Source organism: Triturus cristatus, chromosome 8 (genome assembly GCF_964204655.1).
Source record: "Triturus cristatus chromosome 8, aTriCri1.1, whole genome shotgun sequence".
Lineage (NCBI taxonomy): Eukaryota > Metazoa > Chordata > Amphibia > Caudata > Salamandridae > Triturus > Triturus cristatus.
In genome coordinates this window covers 970,467,345-970,491,532 of record NC_140591.1, presented here as the reverse complement: position 1 = coordinate 970,491,532, position 24,188 = coordinate 970,467,345, and the positions used below count along the sequence as shown (strand labels likewise).

General features: G+C 43.2%; 1 protein-coding gene across 1 annotated transcript in view; it reads left to right on the top strand.

Annotated features, from left to right (window-relative positions):
- EGFL6 (EGF like domain multiple 6) overlaps window positions 1-24,188 on the top strand; it is a 439,195-nt gene that overhangs the window by 258,564 nt on the left and 156,443 nt on the right. Inside the window, exon 7 of the mRNA XM_085622499.1 lies at window positions 2,868-2,990. Within this exon, the coding sequence (XP_085478625.1) occupies window positions 2,868-2,990 (123 nt within the window). The remainder of the gene's footprint in view (window positions 1-2,867; window positions 2,991-24,188) is intronic.

Genomic DNA, 24,188 nt, shown 5'->3' with positions numbered 1-24,188 from the left:
TAGAGTGCAGTGGCATAAAGTGCAGGGCATAGAATGTACTGGCGTAGAGTGGCGTAGAATAGAGTGCAGAGGCATAGAATGCAGCTGCGCAGAGTAGAGTGGCACAGAGTAGAATGGCAGACAGTTCAGTGGCAGATAGTGCACTGTAGAGTAGAGTGGTGTAGACTGCATTGATGCAGAGTGCAGTGTCATAGTGTAGAATGGTGCATAGTAAAGTATCATAGAGAGTAGTAGTGCAGAGAACAGTTTTGCAGAGTAGAATAGAGTGGCATAGAGCTCAATGACATAGAGTGCAATGGTGTAGAGTGCAGTGGCATAGTGTGCAGTGGTGCAGAGTGCAGTAACACGAGGTGCAGTAAAATGGGGTACAGTGCAGTGGTGCAGAGTAGATTTGCATTGAGTGCTATGACGTAGAGTGTATTGGTTTTGAGTAAAGTGGTGTACAGTGCAATGGTGTAGAGTGCAGAGGCATAGAAAAGAGTGCCATAGAGTAGAGGGGTGTAGAGTGGAGTGGAGTGGAGTGCCACAGGGTAGATTGTAGTGGTGTAGAGTGAAGTGGTATAGAGTGCAGTGGCATACAGTAGAATGTTGTAGAGTACAGTGGTGCAGAGTAGATTAGAGCAGCTAAAAGGGGATTGGCATAAAGTGTAATAGCATAGAGTGAAGTGCTGCAGGGTATGGTGGCCTAGAGTGTAGTGGTGTAGAGTGCATTGACGTAGAATGTAGTAGAGTGGTGTAGAGCAGAGTAGAGCACAGTGGCATAGATTGCACTGGTGCAGAGTAGAGTGGCATAGAGTTAAGTGGCAAAGAGTGCAGTGTTGCCGAGTAGAGTACCGTAGAGTGATGCAGAGCAGACTGGTGCAGGTAGAGCGGTGTGATGCCGAGCAGAGTGATGGAGAGTAGAGTGGTGTAGAGTGCAGTGGCATAGAGAGCAGGGGTGTGGAGTGCATGCAGTGGCGTATATTGCAGTGGCATAGAGTTCAGTGGAAGAGAGTGCAGTGTTGCAGAGTAGACTGTCATAGAGTGCAGTGGTAAATAGTAGAATGGCGTAGAGAGCATTGGCATAGAGTGCTGTGGCATAGCGTGGAGTGGTGCTGAGTAGAGTGGCATGGAGAGAAGTGGCAAATAGTACAGTGGTGGAGAGTAGAACAGAGTGCCATAGAGTGGAGTGACATAGAGTATAATGGTGTTGAAAGCAGTGGCGTAGATTGTTGCAGAGTAGAGTATAATGGCGTAGAGTGCAATGGTGCAGAACAGATTTTCACAGAGTGCAGCAGAGTAAAGCGCATTGATTTTGAGTAAAGTGGTACAGAGTGCATTGGCATAGAGTGCAGTGGTTAGAGTAGAGTGCAGTGGTGTAGAGTAGCATGGTGCACAGTATAGTAGAGTGGCATAGACTCTAGTGGTACAGCGTAGATTGTAGTGGGATAGAGTGCAGTGGTGTAGAGTAGAGTGGAGTGGTGCTGAGTGCAGTAGAGTAGATAATTTCAGAACAAAGTGGCACAGAGTGGAGGCGTGCACAGTAGAGTGGAGAAGTGCAGGGTAGAGTGTAGGGTCAGAGTGCAGTGGCATAGAGTAGAGTGGTGTAGAGTGAAGTGGTGCAGAGTAGATTAGAGTAGTATAGAGTGGATTGGCATATAGTGCACTGGTGTTAAGTGGAGTGATGCAGAATAGAGTGCATTGGCATAGAGTGCAGTGGTGCAGAGTAGAGTAGAAAGACATAGAGTGAAGTTGCACAGAGTGAAATGGTGCAGAGTAGAGAGCAGTGACGCAGTGTGGAGTGGCATAGTGTGGAGTGGTGCAGAGTAGAGTGCACTTGTGTGAGTATTGATGCACAGTAGAGTGGAGAGGGGTAAAGTGGAGTATGCAAGGTGTGGTCGCGCTCTGCCATTACAGACAACACATCTTCATTTGAAATGACCATCACATTTGCACAGACATACAGTTTTACTGATAAAAGTATTCAGAGCATAAGCGATAATGTGTGGAAATGTCAACACCTAGTATATTGATTTGTTTTGATAGTATTAAAATATTTGTTTTTACCACACTTCAGAATTACCAAAAATGTGCTTGATATGTACCTTCCTTATTTTAGGTCCTGAAATATCTGCACAGTTCATTTACAGACATTTACATTTTGGTACATGCTAGAAAAAAAATAATATCGTACAGCCTTTCTCCAAGTAGTCAGCATGATTGTCACATAAATCCTCTCATTTTGAAGTCAGAGAAAGAAATGTAAATACCAAGCTGCCTGGAAGAAAGAGCCTGACATGTGATTGCATTTCTTTGAATGCACAGCAAATGCAATAAAAGATGAACAAAGATTTACAGGCCTGTTTACAGAAATCGAACACTGGTGGAAAGATATAGTAAATTGGGTATGAGCCACAAAAGGGACAAAGTCAACCTCAAAAGCCTAGAACAAATAAAGCCAGCAAATAGAAAGCAAGCAAATGTGAGTACGAACCACAAAGCCAATGGTAAGCAATGGGTAGAATGCATTCCTAGGGAAGCTTTCCTAAAGGTCCCCAAGATGGTGTTAGCAAACCAGAAAGCTGCGTTGTCTGTTAGGCTTTGACCTCGACTGGATGCTGGAGATACGGCTCATGATTTGCTATAATGAGACCACAACATGCATATTTAAACTAGACAAGTAAAGGGAAGGCCTTGTGTCACAGTTGTGTGACCAGGTCTCAGGAGTGTGTTTGTTTCTCATAAGAGAACTTAAGATACGCTTTATAACTGATAGTGTTTTCTGGATGGAAAAAACACTCATGACTAGGCTAACAAGATCAAAAGAAAGGCAAAATATTCAAGATATCATTTCAAATAATTTCACAATACTCTTTATCTTTTTGCAGATATAAATGAATGTACAATGAACACGCACAAGTGCAGCCTCCATGCGGACTGCCTCAATACTCAGGGATCCTTCAAGTGCAAATGTAAACAGGGCTACCGCGGCAATGGATTTGAGTGCTCTCGTAAGTATCTTTGGCGATTGTCTTGTTAACACTGGTGGTCACTTCTTACCACCTCATCAGCATTATAAAGTAAAAAAAAATTGAATTGATAGTTTGGCCAAAGTAGCAGCCATGTTTATCTCCCATCGACCTTAAGATATGCACAGGAGCAAAGATAGGCAAACATTAGACCTGGGCGTGTACAGTTTCTGCCTCAAATCACTTGGTAACCATGAGGCCTATGCATCAACAATGCCATTTGCGATTCCTTATTAGCGAAAAATAAGGAATCGCTAATAAGGAATAGCAAAAGGCTATGCATGTAGGAATCGCTATTCAAATAGCGATTCCTTAATATTCCTTATTACCGAATCGGTAATACCGAATCGGTAATAAGGAATACCTACCCATTCATTCCTATGGGCTTGGAGGCCCATAGGAATGAAAGTAAAGCCATTCTGTATTAGCGATTCGGTATTACCGAATCGCTAATAGCGGGAGCACTTTCAAGGGTGCCAGGGTGTCAAAAGGACACCCTGTTGCACCCCTGAAAATGATATGTGCACATATGTTGCACACACACATGCTCTAAGGGCATGTGTGTGCGCAACATGAAACTTTGAAAAATGCACTAAAGTGCATTTTTCAAAGTTTTTGCAAATTACCATGCAGTTCATCTTCATGGTAATTTGCTCCCCCTATTAGCGAAATCGCTAATTTTTTAACTTTGATGCATTGCATTTAAGGAATCTCACTTTGGGATTCCTTAAATGCAATCGCTATTTAAGGAATCGGTATTTAAGGAATCCCTATTTAAAGAATCGCTATTTAAGGATTCCTTAAATAGCGATTTCTGCTTTTGGGTTGATGCATTGGGATTGGGTATTTTTTACTTAATACCGGGAGCTATTACCGAATCGGTATTTTACCGACTGGATTTTGGGTTGATGCATGAGGCTGTAAATCTTTTTTACTAGATGGTCAATTCTTCTAGAATCTAGAAGCACTTTATTTTCAGATTGGATTAGTATGTTTATTTATTTTAAAATGTGGAATGCTCTACCGGTAGGACTTATAATGGACACAAAATGGGAACATTTCAAAAAGAGGCTAAAGCAGCATGTACTGTAACACACATTGATAATAAGGCCTAACCTTTTGCAGCAGTTTGGACCCTGTTGTATCACTGCTTTTTTTTAGAAACTGTTATAGCATGTTACTTAGCTTTGTTGACCCTGTTCTAGGTTCCATGCAATTAGTGTGTTCAATCTTGTTCTGATTTATGTTATGTTTTCGGTAGTTTGTTGTGCACAGATTTTTTGTATTTTGTTCTTATTTTTGTTCTGCACTGAGAAGTTGGGGTCTCTGGCATTGTGGCACATTATAATACAAACAAGCAAATAAACAAAAGGGATTCACTCTACCAGGGTCAATATTTAATGTCCCCCTCAATTTTTTTCCATGCGCAAAGTATGTACAGACCCTATTCAAAATGAATGTTTAGATTTGGAGATAGAATAAATTATTTAGATTTGCTTATTTTCTAACCTAGATGTAATGCTAATAAAAATCGTTTAAATCTATCGGAACCAATACACCTACAAATGATCCTGCTATGACTGAGCCAAGAGGCTTCAGATTCATTTTGTTATTTTCACTTTAAAACAAATCAATTTTATTAAATTAAGTGCAAAGCCACTAAATTTTGTGGCAGAGGAGGACCAAATAATGCTGCAGGATTGACTAAATTATGTAGTAAGAAAAGTCAAATAATAAACATTTTGTGACAGTATTACTTCATGATTTTGACATTTGTACACGTTAACATTGTCTCTGAAGAGATTTCACCTAATTAGTATCAATTTAAAACCTAAATACAGCAATAAGCAACTGAAAGATGACCGGTCAACCTTTGTGAAGGGCTTTCCAGTGCCCAGGAAAATGAGTCACCATGTTTTAGTAACTTTCAGTCGGTTTTAGCTAGGAACAACATTTTTGGTAAAATCTGCAGATTATGCCGCAGACAATGGATTAAGTGGCAAAAGTGGAAAATCCATAATTAGGTGAAAAATGCCCCAGAATAAAACACACTTGACTGACTCATAATAGAATAACTTCCAGATCACGCAAAGCACATGATAAAAATAAACCTAACATAATATTAGACTGGGTACAACCAGGATAGGAAGATGTGGTCAGATTTATAATGTAACACACAACTCACAGAATAGCCATACCCTCAACATATGAAATTAACTCACTAAGACTGATTTACAGGGTAGCATTGAACTCTGAGCATAGCTTCAGACAGTAGATCTCAAGCTGAGGTTAACAATTAAGTCTACCCCCATCAAGTGACACCCCACGCATTGGTCTGTTGCCTGTATTTGGAGATGGCCTTGCACCCTACCTTGAATCGCATTACTAGGAAAAAGGTAGGCCAATCAGCTCTACTGGGCGGCATTTGATAATCAGAATAACAGGACAAATCTCTTCCTCTCAGAGATTTGACTTCACTGGCAGACAGGGACTATGGCACATCAAACCTTCAACATTCCCCACATAATTATTTCATCATCTCCGTGACTATCTGTGCAGATTTTCCACACACCCAACTCCCCTGTGGCTCAGTGATGCCTACCTGGATACTTACATGTCCATCGGCCTCACAGTTGTACACAGCTCCAGAAAACTTCACCATGATGTACCTTTTCAACGGTAGTTATGTACGCCACAACACAATTGGTTATGCCCTTGGCCTACCACTGAAACGTCCAATCAAAGCCTCATTTCAGAGTGCTTAAGTAGTGTAGCAGAAATAAAGTCCTCTGGCAATCCGCGGCTTGACACTAGGCAGAAACTCTCCATCTGCAGCTCATCAGCTTCTCTCAACAGTGTCCATCAATGATATATACAATTCGATAGTGTGTCAACCCATAGAGTTAATACAAGTTGGAAGAATTTTATCTGTGTTAATTGATCTAAAGCCTGCTCATAAGAGCAAATAACGATTTTGTCTAGCACCGGGATATACATGGCATGATTGTGTGATATGCGGGGGAGAAAAAGGTTGAAGCTTAATGGGGGTGGGAGTCTGGCAGGGCTAGGGGCAAATTTAAAAGCACAAAAGATGCAGAGGTTTTGTCAGTAAAATGCCATTATGTTTCAGAGTGAGCTATAATGTCTGACTCTGTAGAGTGTGGAAATTCTGAAATTTAATAGAATGTATTAATCACTTGATTTTTTTGTGGCTTTGGAAACTAGGATGAACTGATATGATGATTTTATTTTGAGTGGGATAACAATTGGCCTGCCTCTGGTATCTCAGTAAACATCCATCTATTCCTATTCAGTGGTGCTAGTTGTCGAAGGGTAAAAATGACAATAGAGGTCGATCAGGGTGGTCCCACTTGATAGGAGCCATGCCAGATTTTCAGGTTAACAACATGTAATACATTTACATACTAGGACTATAAGTGGGATTATTTATAAATCATTTGTTATCTAAAACATCTGGGAGGGCTGCAACCTCACAGTCTTCATAGGAATACCTTGAGGCAGATGCTGATTAACTCAACAGCGAAGAACAGCTTGCCGCGTACTGTACCAGTCTCTATATGGCATATGCCATATTATTCAAGTGACTAAAACACTTTAAAAATGTATAACCTGAAACAAATGCATAAAAAAACAGTGTGAGTAAATCTCTGGCTTAGGGCTACCAATACTTAAGAATATGAGGAAGACATTGAATGTATCAATGAATGATCCCAGATTTATACCACACATAGCTACTCAGAAGAGTGTCCTTGCACTAGTCACAGTAATAGGTTAAGGCTGCCTTTTGAGAGAAAAGCCAAGTTTTTCATTTCTTTTTAATTTAAACTGATACTCATAGTCAGCTTGTCGAAGGTGACAAGGGAGTTTATTCTAGGCAAAGGGGCCAAAGAACTGCCACCAGTTTTAGAAAAGTACAATCTAGGAAGTGCAGACTGGTAACTATTAGAGGAATGCAAATTCCTATTTGGGCAATATCGTTGTATGCTAGTGGATAGGTATCTTGGGTCTGTTTGATGCAGCGCCCTGAAAATTAGAAGCAAGATTGTGAACGAAATTCGACCTCATCAGAAGATTGAGCTTTAAGCAAGCCTCAGCATTTTGTATTACCTGCAGCTTTTTAACTAGGTAATGCGGGAGACCTGAGTAGAGTGCATTTGCATAATCCATCCTAGCCATTACCAAGGACTGAATCACCGTTTTCCTGTCTGGAATGGAAATAAAGTGCAAGAATTGTTGGGCTGTGCGAAAAAGGTCAAACACATTCCTACTATCGTATTTATTTGTTTTTGAAAGGCCAACTGCTTGTCAACCCTGACCCCCAAGTTTTTAACCACTTCATCTTGCAGAATTGGAGGGGAAGCTCCCTCTGGCGGCCAATGAATATGCCAATCTAAGGAGAAATTTCACCCAGAACAGAGAACCTCCATCTTATCTGCATTTCACTTTAGTTGGTTCAAGCGCATCCATTGAATACCTGCGTTAATCGTGGTTTCATGGAACCTGGGGTAATAGCTTCAAGTCAAGTCAGGGGCATTTGTATAGTGCAGCACATCACTCAAAGAGTCTCATGGCGCTTGCAGACGGCCCTGAACAAGAGGAAGAGATCTTACTGGTCAATCAGCCATGACTTCAAATTCTTCCGAAAACAGCTGTGGACAGGGATGGAGCGTAAGTATATGGGCATTCTGTTCCAGGATGACGGCGCGAGATACGAGAAAGATCTGCCACCTTGTCTTGCTGTGTATATTCTGAAAGGAGTGAGCAGTGAAACAGTGCTGGACCTAAGTGTCCTCTGAGGCTTATACCAATGCAGCTTTTTAGTCCAGTATTCTGGGCCTTTTCCATACAGATATTTATGCGTTAGGCAGAGGACTGTGAAGAGAATTCACTTTTTCACCGGCAGGCAGTGTAGGGCTTTCAGACATGGAGCAGAAGATGTTCTGTACGGAAGATTCAGGACCAATCTGGCTGCAGTATTCTGTAAAATCTGAAGCTTCTTTAATGGGTTTTCATTTATGGAGAGCAGAAGAGCATTACCATAGTCCATTCGATTTATAATTAGTCCCTGATTCAATGGTTTTCTTGCATCGATGGGAATCCATTTGAAAACTTTCCGCATAGTACGCATTATTCCAAAGCATGTGCTGATTGATATGATTTATTTGGGTTTTCATGGACAGTTGATTGTCCATGTAGAAACCTAGATTGCGGACCACCTCTTTGGGAGTTGGGCAGGTGCCCAGATCGGATGGCCACCAGTCAGGTGACCAATGTTCAGGCGCTTTTCCAAAGAGCATAACTACTGATTTAGTGCCGTTCAATTTGAGGTGGTTACTTTTCATCCACCTATGTTTTTAAAACGTGCCTTAATTTCAATAGGATCAGGACCCAGTGTAATCAGGATTTGAGTGTCGTCGGCATACGATATGACATCAAATCCATATTGTCTGATCACCGGGGCCAATGGAGTCATGTACAGATTAAAGAGTGTAGGACTCAAAATGGAGCCTTGTGGCACTCCCATCATAACAGATCTTGCGCAAGAGATACTGTCTCCCACCTCTGATTAATGAAAATAAAAGCTGAATATCATCAGCGTAGAAGATTATCTTGACCCCAAAATTAGCCACCAAGGAGGCCAGCGGTATCATTTATATATTGAACATCATCGGGCTATGGGCTGAGCCCTGCGGAACTCCTACTGTGACTATTCTTGAGCCTGAGTAATATGGAGGCAGCTACACTTCCTGGCCCCTATTATCTAAAAAGTTCTTCAGACACTTCAGTGGCGCACCCCGATAGCCTGTAAGCACAATAAAGGATAGGGCACCGCATCAAATGCTGCTGATAAGTCTAGCAGGATCAGTACAGCCCTCCCACAAGCATTCAGAGTATTCAGACACTTCTGATGGTGACCCGATTTGGGTCCCCACTAGACCCTTGTCCAGTATTGGTGATTAACAGCTCCCCAGATGTTATTGCCTCCATCCTTATGCCACTGTTTAATGTCATCATGGAGTCAGGCTGGTACCCAAAATCCTGAAAATCAGTCTGTATACTTCCGTTGATAAAAAAAACCTGGATCCTAGTGATCCTAAGAACTATAGACCCATCTCATGACTCCCTGTGCTGGCAAAACTGATGGAGAAGGCTATTAATGTGCAACTGAGCACATTCCTTCAGAGCAACAATGTGCTTGATCCAACGCCATATGGCTTCCGTACAGGACACAGCACGGAGCTAGCTTTGATCAAAGCCACAGAGGCGGTACGAGAGGCTGTGGACCAGGGAGGCGTAGCGATCCTGATTATGCTGGATTTGTCAGCGGCCTTCGACGCAGTCCATCATGAAATTCTGATGGACCGTTTGTCGATGGCGGGGGTACAGGATAAGGCCTGGAACCTCCTGAAATCTTTCTTGACCGATAGAACGCAAACGGTGGACTTGGGGAGGGATAGGTCGAAGCCTATCCCCCTCCTTGTGGGGTGCGACAAGGGTCCTCCCTTAGTCCCACGCTTTTTAACATATATGTCAGCCCGCTGGCAGCCCTAATAAGATCATTCGGGCTGCAAGTCACATCCTATGTGGACAACGCACAAATTGTGTTGTCCTTACAGCGTGGCAAGGAATCCGAAACGGCCTCAAAATGCCATGATTGTATGAAAACAATAACTGAATGGATGTCTGCAAACTGCCTGAAACTTAATGCTGGCAAAACAGAGGTTATTATTTTTGGGAACAACCCTAACCTCTGGATGCCAGATATGTGGCCAGTCGAAATGGATAAGCCTCTAGGACCATCTGTGAAAGCCAAGAATCTGGGGGTGATTATGGATAATAAACTTACCTTTGGCGATCAGATCAGCGGGGTGGTCTCTACGTGCTTTTTCCTCCTCAGAATCCCGAGAAAAATAAAATTCTTCCTACCAGAGGACAGCTTTAGGACTGCAGCCTCAGCCATCATTTTGTCACGGCTGGACTATTGCAACGGTCTGTACTTAAACATTCAAAAGAAGCAATTGAACAGACTACAGCTTCCACAAAAGGCGGCTGCCAGGCTGCTAACGGGCACGCCAAGGTTTGTCTTAGTTAGAAACGGACTTCGACACCTGCACTGGCTTCCAGTTAAACAGCGTGCACAATTTAAGTAGCTTTGCACGGTTTTTAAGTCCTTGATGGGCACTTGTCCAGAATATCTGAAAAGTCGCATTAAATGGTATGTCCCTGGAAGAATGATGCGCTCCTCGGTAGGAAAACAAGTGATCGTTCAGTGAGTGAAAAAAGCTAATTGGGGCGGCAGCAGTTTCATAGTCGGTGCCGCAAAAGCTTGAAACAACCTACCAGTGCAGCTCAGGAACTCCACTGAGCTCCTTTCCTTCAGGAAGGGGTTAAAACCGTGGCAGTTCTCTGAATAACCCTCTGCACCCATGGAAACCGGTTAGACAGTGCTCAGCACCAGGACACCCTTGGGTATAAGCGTGCTTTAAAAGCTTTGATAACATGACATAACATAACTTATAGAAGGGCCATCTCTGTACTAAACTTCGGCCTAAAGCCAGACTGGTTGGGGTGAAGTAACTCATTGGGTTCTAAGTAGCCCGGTAGCTGCCAATTCACAAATGTTTCCAATGCTTAAGACAGAGCTGGCAGCAAAGAGATGGGCCTAAAATTCCCTGGAACATTGGAGTCAGCAGTAGATGTTTTTTAAGAAGAGGTAAACCTTTTGCCTGTTTCCAAGTTGAAGGAACTAAGACTGTTGACAAGGAATCATTCATCAGTGTATTACCTACCAGATTGATGGCATGCATCCCCAGAACTAAAAGAAAGGGGGGACAGGGGTTCGAAGGTGAGCACCACTTCAGGTTTATAATAGCTGAACTAGTATAGTCCATAAAGAGGAAATTAATGGAGAGTGATGAACAGGACAAATTTTTGGTGCAGTTGTTGTAGTGTTTAGACAAGCATCAAGTGTCTCTGTCACTTTCAGGATAATTTGTACTGCCTGAATTTTACTGTGGTAGAACACAGCCAGTTGTTCACACCATTCAGCTGAGAGTTTCATACTACTTAGACAGGCTACTGATTCTGGGAAATCTTTTACTATTTTAAAAAATGATCTTGCTTTATTATCAGCTTCCACAATCCTGCCTTCATAGTATTCCCTTTTTGTTACTTTTACCAATGCCTGATATTTCTTAAGGGCCCCTTTTTATTTGACTTTATCTTCCATTTTTTATTCTTTGTGCCAGTTCCTTTCTGCCTTTTTGCACATTTTTTCCCCCTACTTTAGACTATCATTAAACCACGGCCTAGAGGGCCTATCTTTGCACAAGTTGCATTCTGACAGTGGTGCCAGTTTTATCACTATATCGCAAATCTAGTTGTCTACCTTCGTGGCATCTGATTTGATCAAACTGTGGAGCAGCGTTGGTGAGTCTTTCCTTGGGAACTTAAAAGGTGATGATTCCTTTTCCTGACACATTAGGAAGAGGTGTTCATTGCTGTAAAACCTGCAGTATTTCCAGATGCTCCAGAATCACACCTCACGTGTGTAGCATTTTGAACCTATCTGACGATCACAGTAGTGACTGCCGTTCTCGTGAAATCCTACGTCTTCCTACTCCAGTGCACTCAATAATTATCTTATGAACCAATCCCTAGCACACGTAAATTATCAAGCTTCAGTGAGTGAGTCACAATTGTAACAGTGTAGAAAAAGAGCAAGAATCTGCAGTACACAGCAGGTTTCTTTAAGTTCTTCAGTCTTTAATTCTTATGAAGTTTTCTTTTGGTCAGTCAGTCATGTGACTGGTCGAAAGCCCAAAGCCAACACGTGTTTCGTCGCTTTTTGTTCTATGTACATGCAACTTTTTCAAGGCTGAATTTGCTGAATTAAGTATCGTTAACGTGTGGTGTTAATTCCCACCCACATCGATCCTCTAGCGTGGGTGTATACAATTTTCTCTCATGAGGGTGTAGAAATTTCCGTACGGTTTCAGGTTATTTGTGTCCCCAACGTAAGCAACAACGCCAAGTCTCTTCTCTCACTGCCCCCGCACGCCGGTTACCTCGAGTACGAGATAATTATCTAATTGGTCTGAAATCCAAAAAGACCCAAGACTGCCATTGTGCACATTTCTTCTTTTTGACGTTTACATGTAACATGGCAATAATTGCATTACAAAAAACAGTTTTCTGTTTTAAAGCTATTGCAGTAAGACTCCTGGTTGTGCCAAACTGTATGGATAAATGTGGCAGTTGTGCTATATGGTGCTACCAAACTGTAGCTAGGCCTCTAGAGCTTAGCTAACCCCGATGACCTGTAAAGGATTGCTACAATAAAGCCAAGGCCAAGGTGTCAGCTTAATCTGTCACCATTCAAACGATATCAGAAAATTAGAGATGATTACCTCGCATTCCTAGACCACTAGAACCAACCACCTTCCAAAAATGCATGGGCCCCCCGGACTTCCCATCTAACCCTCACACCCCTCACCGAAACGCACAGGTGGGCTCCTCCCACGTTGAACATCATCCAATATTCTGGTAGAAGACTTGTAGGACGAAACCAATGATCTGCAGCTTGCGAGGGCTGAAAAGTAGAGTCTTCCAAAAGCACTTGAGTCACAAAACAAATAAATAAATAAGTACGGTGCAAAATTCTGTGTGAAAGCAATACGTTGTGATTTGTCAATTTGTGCCCTCGAGGCTCCCTGGCTGTCCTAAAGTCTTTGCTGACACATTTATCACCTCAAGGCATTATTTATTACAGTCATAGTGCAAATACACTGATAGTGTTTGAAGCACGGGGCTAACAAAGTAAGACCACAGGAGAGGGGAAATAAGTTATACAACTTAAATGCGTTCTTGATACTTTTGCATAATTAGCTGTAAAATAAGTTTTCGGAAGGTACGATTTTCACTCTTTGGACAATAAATCAGCTCATCGACGTTTGTTACTATGACATGGTTATTGTTCTACGGTTCAGAATCTACATCTTGAGTCCCTTTTTAACATAAGATTGTTTTGGCATTTTTAGTTTGATCTAAATTACAGTGTTGTTCGAGATAGTTACAACAACATTTTCTCCCAACACCCCCCTCCCCCTCTTCTGTCGCTCATCCTGGCCATGGTCCAAGTCCTGCCTGGGTTGTTTTATTTTTTAGGTCGAGCCTAGCGCAGCACACATGCGCTGCCCTAGTAGATGACCTTTTGGAATCGGTCTGCACTTTTATAACACTCGTGCGTGTGGCGGCATCCACCTTGCGGGTGCGAGCAGCTGCACGCAGAGGCCATCTGTTTCTAATTATCGTGGCCGCGCGTGCTTGTTTACATTTTCCTGTCTCACGGTCGCTTTCACTTTCTTGCCGGCTCAACATCCTATGATCCTGCGCAAAATCACTTAATCTCCCTGTGCCTACACTGGTTTTATTTGTTTACATTTATTTTTATAACGTGCACGTATGTGCGCTTTTGGGAGGGGTCAGGAGGGTGAGGGCTGTGGCTTTGAAGGTGTCCTTTATTTATTGATTTCCGTTTATCACGCTTTAAAATAGTGCCAACTCACACTCTACATGCTATGACATTGCGTGAAAGAGGAGTGGTGTAGTCTGTGCGCTATGATGATGACATCATCAAGCCACTTATATAGCACTTCTAACATCTGCAGACATCTAGGCACCAACAAAGTGTTGATCCGGTAGCAGTGATCAAAACAGGATGGTTTTAACCAACATCTGAAAGGCAGACCAGTGTCCATGTCATGAGAGTGGTTACAGAAAGCGTTTTGCGTGAAATGTGGAATATCTGCCGCCCGCCCTTACTCTGCTGCCGGCTCAACATCCTGTGATCCTGCGCAAAATCCATTTATCTCCCCGTGCTTACCTGGTTTTATTTGTTTACATTTATTTTTATAACATGTGTGTATGTGCGCTTCTGGGAGGGGTCAGGGGGCGAGGGCTGCGGCTTTGAAGGTGTCCTTTACTTATTTATTTCAGTTTATCGTGCTTTAACCTAGCGCCAACTCGCACTCTACATGCTATGACATTGCGAGAAAGAGGAGTGGTGTAGTCTGTGCGCGATGATGATGACATCATCAAGCCACTTATATAGCACTTCTAACATCTGCAGACATCTAGGCACCAACAAAGTGTTGATCCGAAAGCAGTGATCAAAACAGGATAGCTTTAACCAACATCTGAAAGGCAGACCAGTGTCCATGTCATGAGAGTGGTTACAGGAAGCATTTTGCGTGAAATGTGGTTTATCTGCCACCAGCCCTTATTTTGCTGCCGGCTCAACATCCTGTGATCCTGCGCAAAATCACTTAATCTCCCTGTGCCTACACTGGTTTTATTTGTTTACATTTATTTTTATGACGTGCGTGTATGTGCGCTTCTGGGAGGGGTCAGGGGGCAAGGGCTGTGGCTTTGAAGGTGTCCTTTATTTATTTAGTTCTGTTTATCGCGCTTTAACATAGCGCCAACTCGCACTCTACATGCTATGACATTGCGTGAAGGAGGAGTGGTGTAGTCTGTGTGCGATGATGATGACATCATTGAGCCACTTATATAGCACTGCTAACATCTGCAGAAATTCAGGCACCAACAAAGTGTTGATCCGGCGGCAGTGATCAAAACAGGATGGTTTAACCAACATCTGAAAGGCAGACCAGTGTCCATGTCATGAGAGTGGTTACAGGAAGCGAGTTGTGTGAAATTTGGAATATCTGCCACCAGCCCTTATTCTGCTGTGCTGAGGAACCACTACAGAACGCAAGTTCAATATAGGTCTATGAAGTCCGATTCAGGGCAGAGTTTCAGAATATCCACTCATTATGTACATATGCACCATTCATATTCAGTGTACATTATGTTCCATTCAAATTAAGTGTACGTAAATCTATATCCTGAAAATGGACTTGAATCCAGCCCTCCTGGACCTACATTGGACACACACTGCATCAGAATTTTTTGCCCTTAAAACTATAAACCATGCTTTTTATATGACCCAGAAAAGTGCAACAAGGGGCACTCTCCCACTACAAAATTACTAAACAAGCATTGGCATAGCCAATAGGTCTCACTTTTGGGACCTTATAAGTATTTAGTTATGCAGCACAATATCCTTGGTGCAACAACATCAACTGTTAAATGGCTAAACACTTATAAGGTCCCAAAGGCAAGACCTATTGGCTATGCCAATGCTTGTTTCTTTCTGTGTATAATGTGCCTTGCTAATCTCAGTCCATGTTCGGTACGTTTTGGGATATATGTGATGACTGTAGTTCATTTCGTTTCGTGGTTCAGTGCTTTACAGAAATATTTCCCAGTATGGGATTTTGAAGACTAAGATGCAGGAGTTTGTGTTCCTGCACCAATTCTAGCCTTGTTTAGTACTTCACCCACCGACTGCTTCTGAGGTGAGGAAAGCCTATGGGGGAAATACTCGCGGTGCCTGGAGCTGTGGCAGATCTCATAATCCGGGTGGAGCCGGTAACTCCTGTTTCCTCGGCGCTCGGGATAAAGAGTTAGGTGTCTCTTACTCCCCTTACCTGACTCTGTGTCTCGTTTTTCTCTACCACTCTCTTATCATCATGACTTTCTCTCCTTCTGCCTGTGTATCAATTTCCGCCTTTGAGTGCCTCTTTCAGATGTGCAGCAGAGACGTACAGGACACAGCAGGCAAATGTCTTGTTCGCAGGAAGTTGTCTCCTTTTACTTTATTGAGGGGCGCAGGCAGGGCATTTAAGCTGGTCCACATTTCTTCCCAGTTCTGTCCCTTTGCATACTCACCCGCTCAAGGAAAGCTCAGTAGGTCCGATGGAAACTCCGATTGGAGATTTCTTCCAAAATGTGGTTTGAATCAATGTTCCTAGAAACTGGATACACTTTCAATGCAACCGATTTCATTAGCCTGTTTTCTAGTGTTGGGAAGATTAGTCCCAGATGAAATTTATTTTTTCTTGTCTGTAATTGGCACCGAGTTCAAAGTCAATATCATTTTCATACGCAATTCGAAAACATTTAAAGATAAAAGCCTTTGTCTAGTCCAGTATGGCGTATTGGTTGTTGGGGTACATGGTGAGCCCTTAAAAATCCGCCACCACTCATCCCTATGTTTTCAAGTTTGCAAAATCGAATGACTTTCACCAGTGGCGGCTGCTTCATATACGACGCAGGGAAACATTTTATTTTTTTAAATGTACACTTATCTTTCGCTGCCGGCTGACCCCCTCGGTGATCTTCTGCTCCCGTGCTGTGCCATGTCTTGCTGCTCCTCTGCTCCCGGCACTGCAATCCCCATGAGCACAGGCTCCCAGACTCCCCACGCAATCCCAACGCTGCAATTACCCAGTATGAGAGAAGTGTTGGGATTAGGCGGAGCGGACCAGTAGGGACTGGGAGCCTGTGCTCATGAGCCCCGCTGATGTCTCCAAGGAACAGCCTGGAGATATCCAAGTGCGCATGTCAGTTTGGCCGTCCTAAGAAGGCCAGCCAAACCGACATGTGCACTTTCAGTGCATACCACTCCTCCCTCTGCTGCTGATGCTGCAACATGGCCCTGCTCTAGACTCGGCAGACTGGAAGGAAGTGAAAAATAAAAGCACAATAAAATAGTTTTGTTATAATTTTATTTTTATTTTGCTGCCTTTCAGCAGTGGGGCAACACTCCTCCGCCACAATGGAGGAGCCGCCCCTAAATTTCACACCAAAGGGCAGTCCTCTCTGTCACTGCTGCAGTTATCAGACAGTCAGTGGATTGGCTGCTTAGAAGAGACCGGGTCACTCTACTAAACGTAGATTCCACGGTTAGACGAAGTGCGCTAACAAGAATGACAAATGAGGGGGCGGGATGAGGTGCAAAACGTCACTCAACTAGAGTGTCAGACATCCATATATAGGTCTGTCTTGTAGGGGGGCAGCCAAAGTTCACAATTCATGCCCTCTTTCTTTGCCCCCCTGGTTTTCCTTGAGCCATCTCAGCAGGTGTTCCTGTGTGGTATCCTCCAAGGCACAGACTCCCCCACCTGATCATCATTCAACATTTCACCAGGAACACTGCAGTTCCGACGGTCCTGCAAATCGCATCAGTCTGATGAGTTTAAAGGTCCCCGTCGGTTCTGCTCATGTTCGCTTTTCCCTCGGGTTCTGCATTAATATCCGTTTTGTCGAGCAGGTTTGTTTAAAGCATTTTGATATGTGAGGTGTATTTACAAGCTATGTGTTCATTCCATCTAGCTGTTTTCTTTTGCTATAATTCCTTGCAGACTCTTTAGTGTGCATGTTTTGAAGAAACAAAAAATAGAATAGTAGGTTTAGTTCATGTTTTCCTTACATTGATCCTTCTTCTTCCCTGGTGACGTTATTCTCAGTCTCCTTGATCAATAACTTGAAAATGTTACTAATGATTTTTCCGCTTTGTTTTAACTTGTGTTTAAGGAAGCTTGTGACCTGTTGTTAATTTTCGCTTTATTCCTCGATCCGTTCTCTCTGACACAGACTGTCTCTTTCTGGATCCTATTAATCTCATCAGATACAGACACCAGATTAAGTCCTGCTGGCGCCAGTAGCTCGCTGAGTCTTGACAGACTTTAATCAGGCTCAGTAATATAAGTGCAGAAAATGTTCTTGTTTTTTTAATAAAAATGTATATTACTTATTGAACACCACCTTAATTTTATTACAAAATAAAGGGATTTTCAGAAGAATTTTAGGAAGGCACAGATAAAATCTGGAGAGCCCAATGAGGGCTAACTTTATGTTGCAGAGGATCATAACAGAAGATGATGCAGGGCCTTCCTTTGCCTTATCTGTAGACACAAAATGAGCAAAGAGCTGGGGGCATGCCCCCTCGCCTTGCCCGTAGGCCAAACACCTGTGAAGAAGGCTGGTAAATATACCTCTCTTGTTGTGTAAGTAGACCGAACCAGGAAGAAAAGTTTCGCATACTTTATCTGTAGATTCAAAACCAGTGAAGCAAGCATGAGTGTACGCCTCAAGGGTCTGTCAGTGAGCAGCATTGCTGAGTCAAAGAAAGGTCTTCCAGGGTTGCAAGACACTTTACAGGCTTCTTAGCACCTCACCTTCGTATTTCCTTTCCTCTCCTTACTATGGACCTTGAGTACTCTGAGACTCCATCAGAATTGTGTAGGTGGCTAATGGTTACTGCATGTTCTCTGCCTGCAACCTCTTCCTTAGGGTCTGCCCAGAGGTATTATGAGGTCTCAATTCGGGGCTTTGTGCACGTTCTGCTGAGCCTATCAAATTATAAAATGAAGAACGTCATTGAGCAGAACTTTGGATGTGTGGTAAACGGAAGAAAGGCATTTGTCAATGAAGGAAGCATGCATCTGAGCTACAGGAGATTATCTGCCCTATTAAAGACCCCAGATGTAGCCATGAGGCCATGGACAGTCACTCTTAAGGAACTTCACTATCTGATTACCAGGTAACCAGTGAAGGCTGGATAGAAATTATTCAACCTACAGGCAGTTAGAAAGCAGCTTCTTTTCCATACATCTCTCAATAGAGTTTTCCAGAGTTTGCGGAGATGAATTCATGCAGCCCTTCTAAAAATGAATTTGTCACTTGGTTCAAAATGTAAGTAAACTACTGACATTAAGGTTCTTTTGTCTGACTGGCTTCTGTAACTGGACTTGAATCGGCTATTCCAAATTCAAGCAGTTGTTTTCCTATTCTCAATAAGTAACACATTTAAACTTACAAAACTTATGATTCTAATGTCTGATATTGAAGAATGTGGTGAGGGGGCAATTAGGCAGAATAGCAGTAATTGTTAAAAGTCATCATCTGTCTAGATGGCCTAGATGTTGTCCGCCAATTAGTTATGTTTTTGTTAAGAAAATGTACTAATGTGAAAATAACACAGATGCTATAACTACTGATGCAGTTCACAGTTACTCGCAGGAGACATCATACTGCTGTGGTCTGGAGATGGGTAATAGAGTTGTTCTTCATGCCCTGTAAGATTAATTGCTTTCTTGTTCATTAATGAACTACAAATGCATGCAGAATGTATTGCTTCAGTCACACACAACTACCTTGGATGATAATGTTTGTCCTGTTTTGAACTAGGAAAGATATTATGCTTGCCACACAGTAATTCCCACATAAGAATCTCAACTTTACCTGCATTACCAGTACCATTCAACTTCTGAGTTTAGCTTTGTGCTAGTGAAAGCTCTTACTCACAGTCTAAGCGTGACAAGGGTAGAAGAGCTGGGAACAGGGGCTGAGAGATGGACGAGGAATGCCACTATGTAACTAGGGCATGCACACAATGCAGCATAATGTAGTTGGTCGGCAGACTTGCCAGTGTATCTAAATAAATGGGCCCACTTAGTAGCAGCATGGGTAGAAATGTTAGTTTTGTTGCAAAGGCTAGGAGGGGTGATTCCTAAAATGGCTGTTAGTGACAGAGAAAACAGAAAGCACAAAAAGTGATGGATGCGATGTTTGGATTAATCCTAGCCACTTGTAATGACATTGACCTGATTAACTTGCAATTGTTTAGAAGCAGACAGATATGCTAGCCAGTGATCCAACTAAATTGAAGCACTTTCTGCATGTACATTTCATTGTACAGACCTGAATGATGAGTAGCCTGCAGTAGTAGCATGGGTGAATGTGGTGGAAATGGCAGAGGAAGGCTGGTCAGTATTGCCTTACACGCAGCAGCACGTTTGTGGTGGTCCCTCTTTGAAGAGTACTTATGCTGTGGTTACTGGACCAAATGAAAAAGCATTTGTGAGAATTGATGCCACCAATTGAAGTGATTATGGCACAAGAGCTAGAAATTCACTTCAGATCACAGATGTCAGGTCCAAATCAGCGGTACAGAAACACAGCACTATTTCTCAGTCTTGCAGTTGGGAATTATTCTATGTCACAGGCAGTTATGCCCACCAGATTTAGTCCTTCAGTTTCTGAAAGTGGCTGATTGAGTAAGGGCAAGAATAACATCTCTATTTTGACTATAACCCTGAAGAAAATTTGAAAATGCATGTTGAGTGTAATGAGGAGAAGGTGACAGTTGAAGAAGAAAGGGCAGTCGAAACACCTAATACTGGCCATCAGCAGCTGTTAAATGGCCAGGGAGCAGAGAGAGAATATCAGAATGTAAACAAACACTTATCACAACAAGGTATTGTTAGAAATGGGGTTCTCGAGTTAGCAAGTGTTTGCACCTTTGTCCAAGTAGGGACCCTTCCTTCTAGTCAGGATAAGGGAGTTACACTCCTAAAATAACCCCTGCTCACCCCCTTGGTAGCTTGGCACGAGCAGTCAGGCTTATCTTAGAGGCAGTGTGTAAAGCATTTGCACATAACAGTAATACAGTGAAGACACTACAAAAGGACACCACACAAGTTTAGAAAACTAGCCAATATTTTTATATATCCAAATCAAGACCAAAAATGATAAAAAGAAATCCACCATACAGTTCTCACAAATCTTCAGTAATCAAAATAGAGTTGAAACACAGTTCCTTGAAGTTGATAGCTCCATCTGGGGCTATCACGACATCGTGAACAACAAATCCAAACAGTTCTGGCTGACCGTGGCATCGCAAGCCAGCCACAGTGTCGGGAAGACCCGCAAAACAGTACCTTTAGAAATGTAGGGCATAGGCGACGTCTCGATGAGCCCCGAAGGGCCAGCGTCTGCAGGCGCCGGTTCCGGAGTCGTTGGGCCCTTGAAGTCACACGCGTTGCAGATCGAACTCCTTGTGGTTGAAGTCGGGAGTGCCAGCGTCGGCAGGCGTCGGGCTGTGGTGCGAATTGCAGTGGTGCAGTGTGCGATGCCCGCAGGTTGCGGTGCAGGCAGCAGCTCGGTGACGGTAGCCCAGTGGCATCGGTGAAACCAGGGCTGCGGTGCAAAGTGATGCGGTGCTCGTTGCGGTGATGGCAGGTCACGGTGCATGCAGCGGTGTCGTTGTTGCTGAGGTGCCATCGCCGGCTGACGAACTGAAGTCGATGGCGCCGGTGTCGGTGAGCCAAGGCTGCGGTGCAGGTGGAGGACGGTGCCTCTGGTAACTTATGAGCAATGCCCTCAGTCCACGGTGCAAGCAGCGGCATTGATGTCAGTGTGGAGCCTCGTCGTCGGGGATACCAGGGCGACGGCGTGAAGCGAGGCAGTGCTGAGTGCGGTGCCCACAGGTTGCGTTGCAAGCAGCGGCTCGGTGGCGGCATCAGGTGGTGGCGTCGGTGAGACCAGGGTTGCGGTGCAAAGTGCGGCGGTGCCCTCTGTGGTGCCTTCAGTACACGGAGTCGGCAGCGGCGTCGTAGACGGCGTCGGGTTGCATTTTCTTCTGTTGCAGCACAAAACACACAGTCCCAATTGCTGATGGCAGAAGAACTTGAAGTCTTTGCTGTTCCTGAGACTTCTTGAACAGGGGGCAAGCTCTACCTCAAGCCCTTGGAGAAACGCACAAAAAAGGAATTTGCTGAATGTTCTGTTCAGTCCTTTCATTGCCCAAGACAGAAGCAGCCACTGAAGGCCAACACTTCAAAGTACACAGCAAAGTGATAGTCCCTCCTCACAGCTTCTACAGCTCTTCTTCTTGGTTCCAAAAGAGTTCTAAAGTGCTGGGATCTGGGCCCCAATACTTATACTCCAAATTCCTTTGTCCTCTCAGGCAGAGAGTGTCTGTGCTTAGTCCAAACCAGTTCTTTCTTCTCTGGCCCAGCTTCCCAGCAGGAGGCGGAGACAGCATTGTCCAAGGCAGACAGGGCCTATTCAGGTGCAAGGGAAATCTCCTCCCACCACTCTAAATGCTGACCGGGCCTATTCAAGTGCTAGTGAAAACTCCTCCCACTACTCTGAATGCAGCCCAAGTCTATTCAGCCCAGCCCTGACTCATCCAGACTCTCTGGAGCCACTGCACATCCCCAGCCCCTGTCACTCCAAAGCCAGTCAATACACATCCTAGCAGAGGCACACTGGATGGCTAAGCAAGAAAATACCTACTTTCTAAAAGTAGTATTTTCAAACACAGAATGTAAAAATCACCCAAACTAAAAGATGCATTTTAACATTCTGAGTTCAGGCATACTAAACGTTATCTTCCTATTTGGTTCCAATGGGAAGTTATATTTATAAGATGTTATCAATAATCTCCCATTCTATTCTATGGGACAGATAGCCTTTCAGTAGTGAAAAACAAAATGCACTGTAATTCACTACCAAGACATGTCACACACATCAGGGCATGTCCTAACTTTCACATACACTGCAGCCTGCCCACAGGGGTAACTTGGGCCTGGGGTAACTTGGGCCTACCTTAGGGGTGATTGATATGGAAGAAAATGGAAGGTTAAGGCCTGGCAAGTGGGTGCCATTGCCAGGTCGACATGGCAGTACTAGACTGCACAGAGACACTGCAGTGGAAGGTCTGAGTTACCTTTGAAGGGCTGCTTTTGTGAGTGGTACAACCAGTGCTGCAAGTCCACTAGCAGCATTTGATTTACAGGCCCTGGGCACACACAGTGCACTTTACTAGCGGCTTACCAGTGAATCAAATATGCCAATCATGGAAACACCAATCCATAATACAAATTTCACAGAGAGCATATGTACTTTAGCAGTGAATAGCAGTGGTACATTGCCCACAGTCCTAAAACCAACAAAGACAGGTCAGGAAAAAATAGGAGGAAGAAGCAAAAGATTTGAGGATAACCCTGCAGAAATAGCCAAAATGGTTAATCATTGGAATTAAAGAAAAGAACAATGAAGTGCAATCCACAGATCAATTATTTAGGTTTTGTAAAAGATCTTCACCCAGTCTATTGCTTTATCAAGGTCCCTATACACTAGGATGGGTCCATGTTCCGGAAAGCACATTTAGATATTATTTTGTTAGCTGGGCTCTATTGAAATTTTAGCATACCTAATGAATGCCCAGGTTTCCCTGTAATTGTGGCCGTCCACACAGAAGTGGGGCATAATGTTAACACATTTTCTAGTATTTATATCTTTCAGCCTTTACTTATTGGGCACAAAAAGTCCCAGACTTTCATCGGGACGAATAAATGGCCCTAGAAAGAGTAATGTTGTATTTTTCCCTACTGTCTCTGGACACACAGCATACAACATAAAACATGCAATGAGGCTACTTGCCCTCAGTTCTTTGCATCAGTAAATGTTCTCTTTTGTGGGTACTACCAAGTGACATAACTTTGATCTTAGACACACATAGACACTCACATACATTCAGACACAGACAGGCACATAGATACTGCACACATATTATTGAAAACAGTTTTTTAACTTAGCATGAACTTTTAATTTGGTTATGACTATTCAAACTAAAAAACATGCACCCACGCATGCATATACATGAACATCCCTCTCCTAGGGATTGAATGCATGAAAATGTCATGGGGTAAGCAATCGAAAAAATTATATAAACTGAGCAGAAATTGGGATACGAGAGTGTCACCACTATTTAAAATAACTTCAGTGGAAGATTGGGGGAGGGGAGAAAGACCTATACCCAACCCAAAAAACACAACCAAACGGACAAAAAGAGCAATGCAATTATAGCTTCAACTTTTGGAATCGATACTAGGAGAATTCTAGATTACAGTTTCTGCTCCAATCAATCCTATGCAGCATATACCAATGTTTTAGTGGGTAGCTTTGTGGGCAATGTATATTTTCACAATCCACATAAACTTACGGGAAGGCAGCAATTGTTGCAGTAAGCCTCCAAACATGCAAGCTTTTACATCTTTCAGTTGGTTAATTGAAAATAAAGGGCAACAATAAAGTAAGGCACTGTTTTTAGAGCCCTAAAGACTCCTTTAGATCTTAGTCTGAGTCTGTGGGAGTCCAAGAGGTGTAGCCTGTTGCACATTCCCAGTTTATGCATGTGGCTGCACAACTGCAACCATGCAAACCAACCGAAAAATGGCACCCCATTGGATGTGCAAGAACATTCTCTGTAACTAATGCAGCAGTGGACCATTTTATTATTTTACATTTTCTATACCACGGCTCTATCTTAATACAGGGTTCAACTTGTTTCACACAGAACAGTTGAGATCAATCAACCCATTTATATTGAACAAAAGAAACACGATAAGAAAGAACAGAGAGATCTGTGTGCAACTGTAATACATTTAAAACATCTAGATT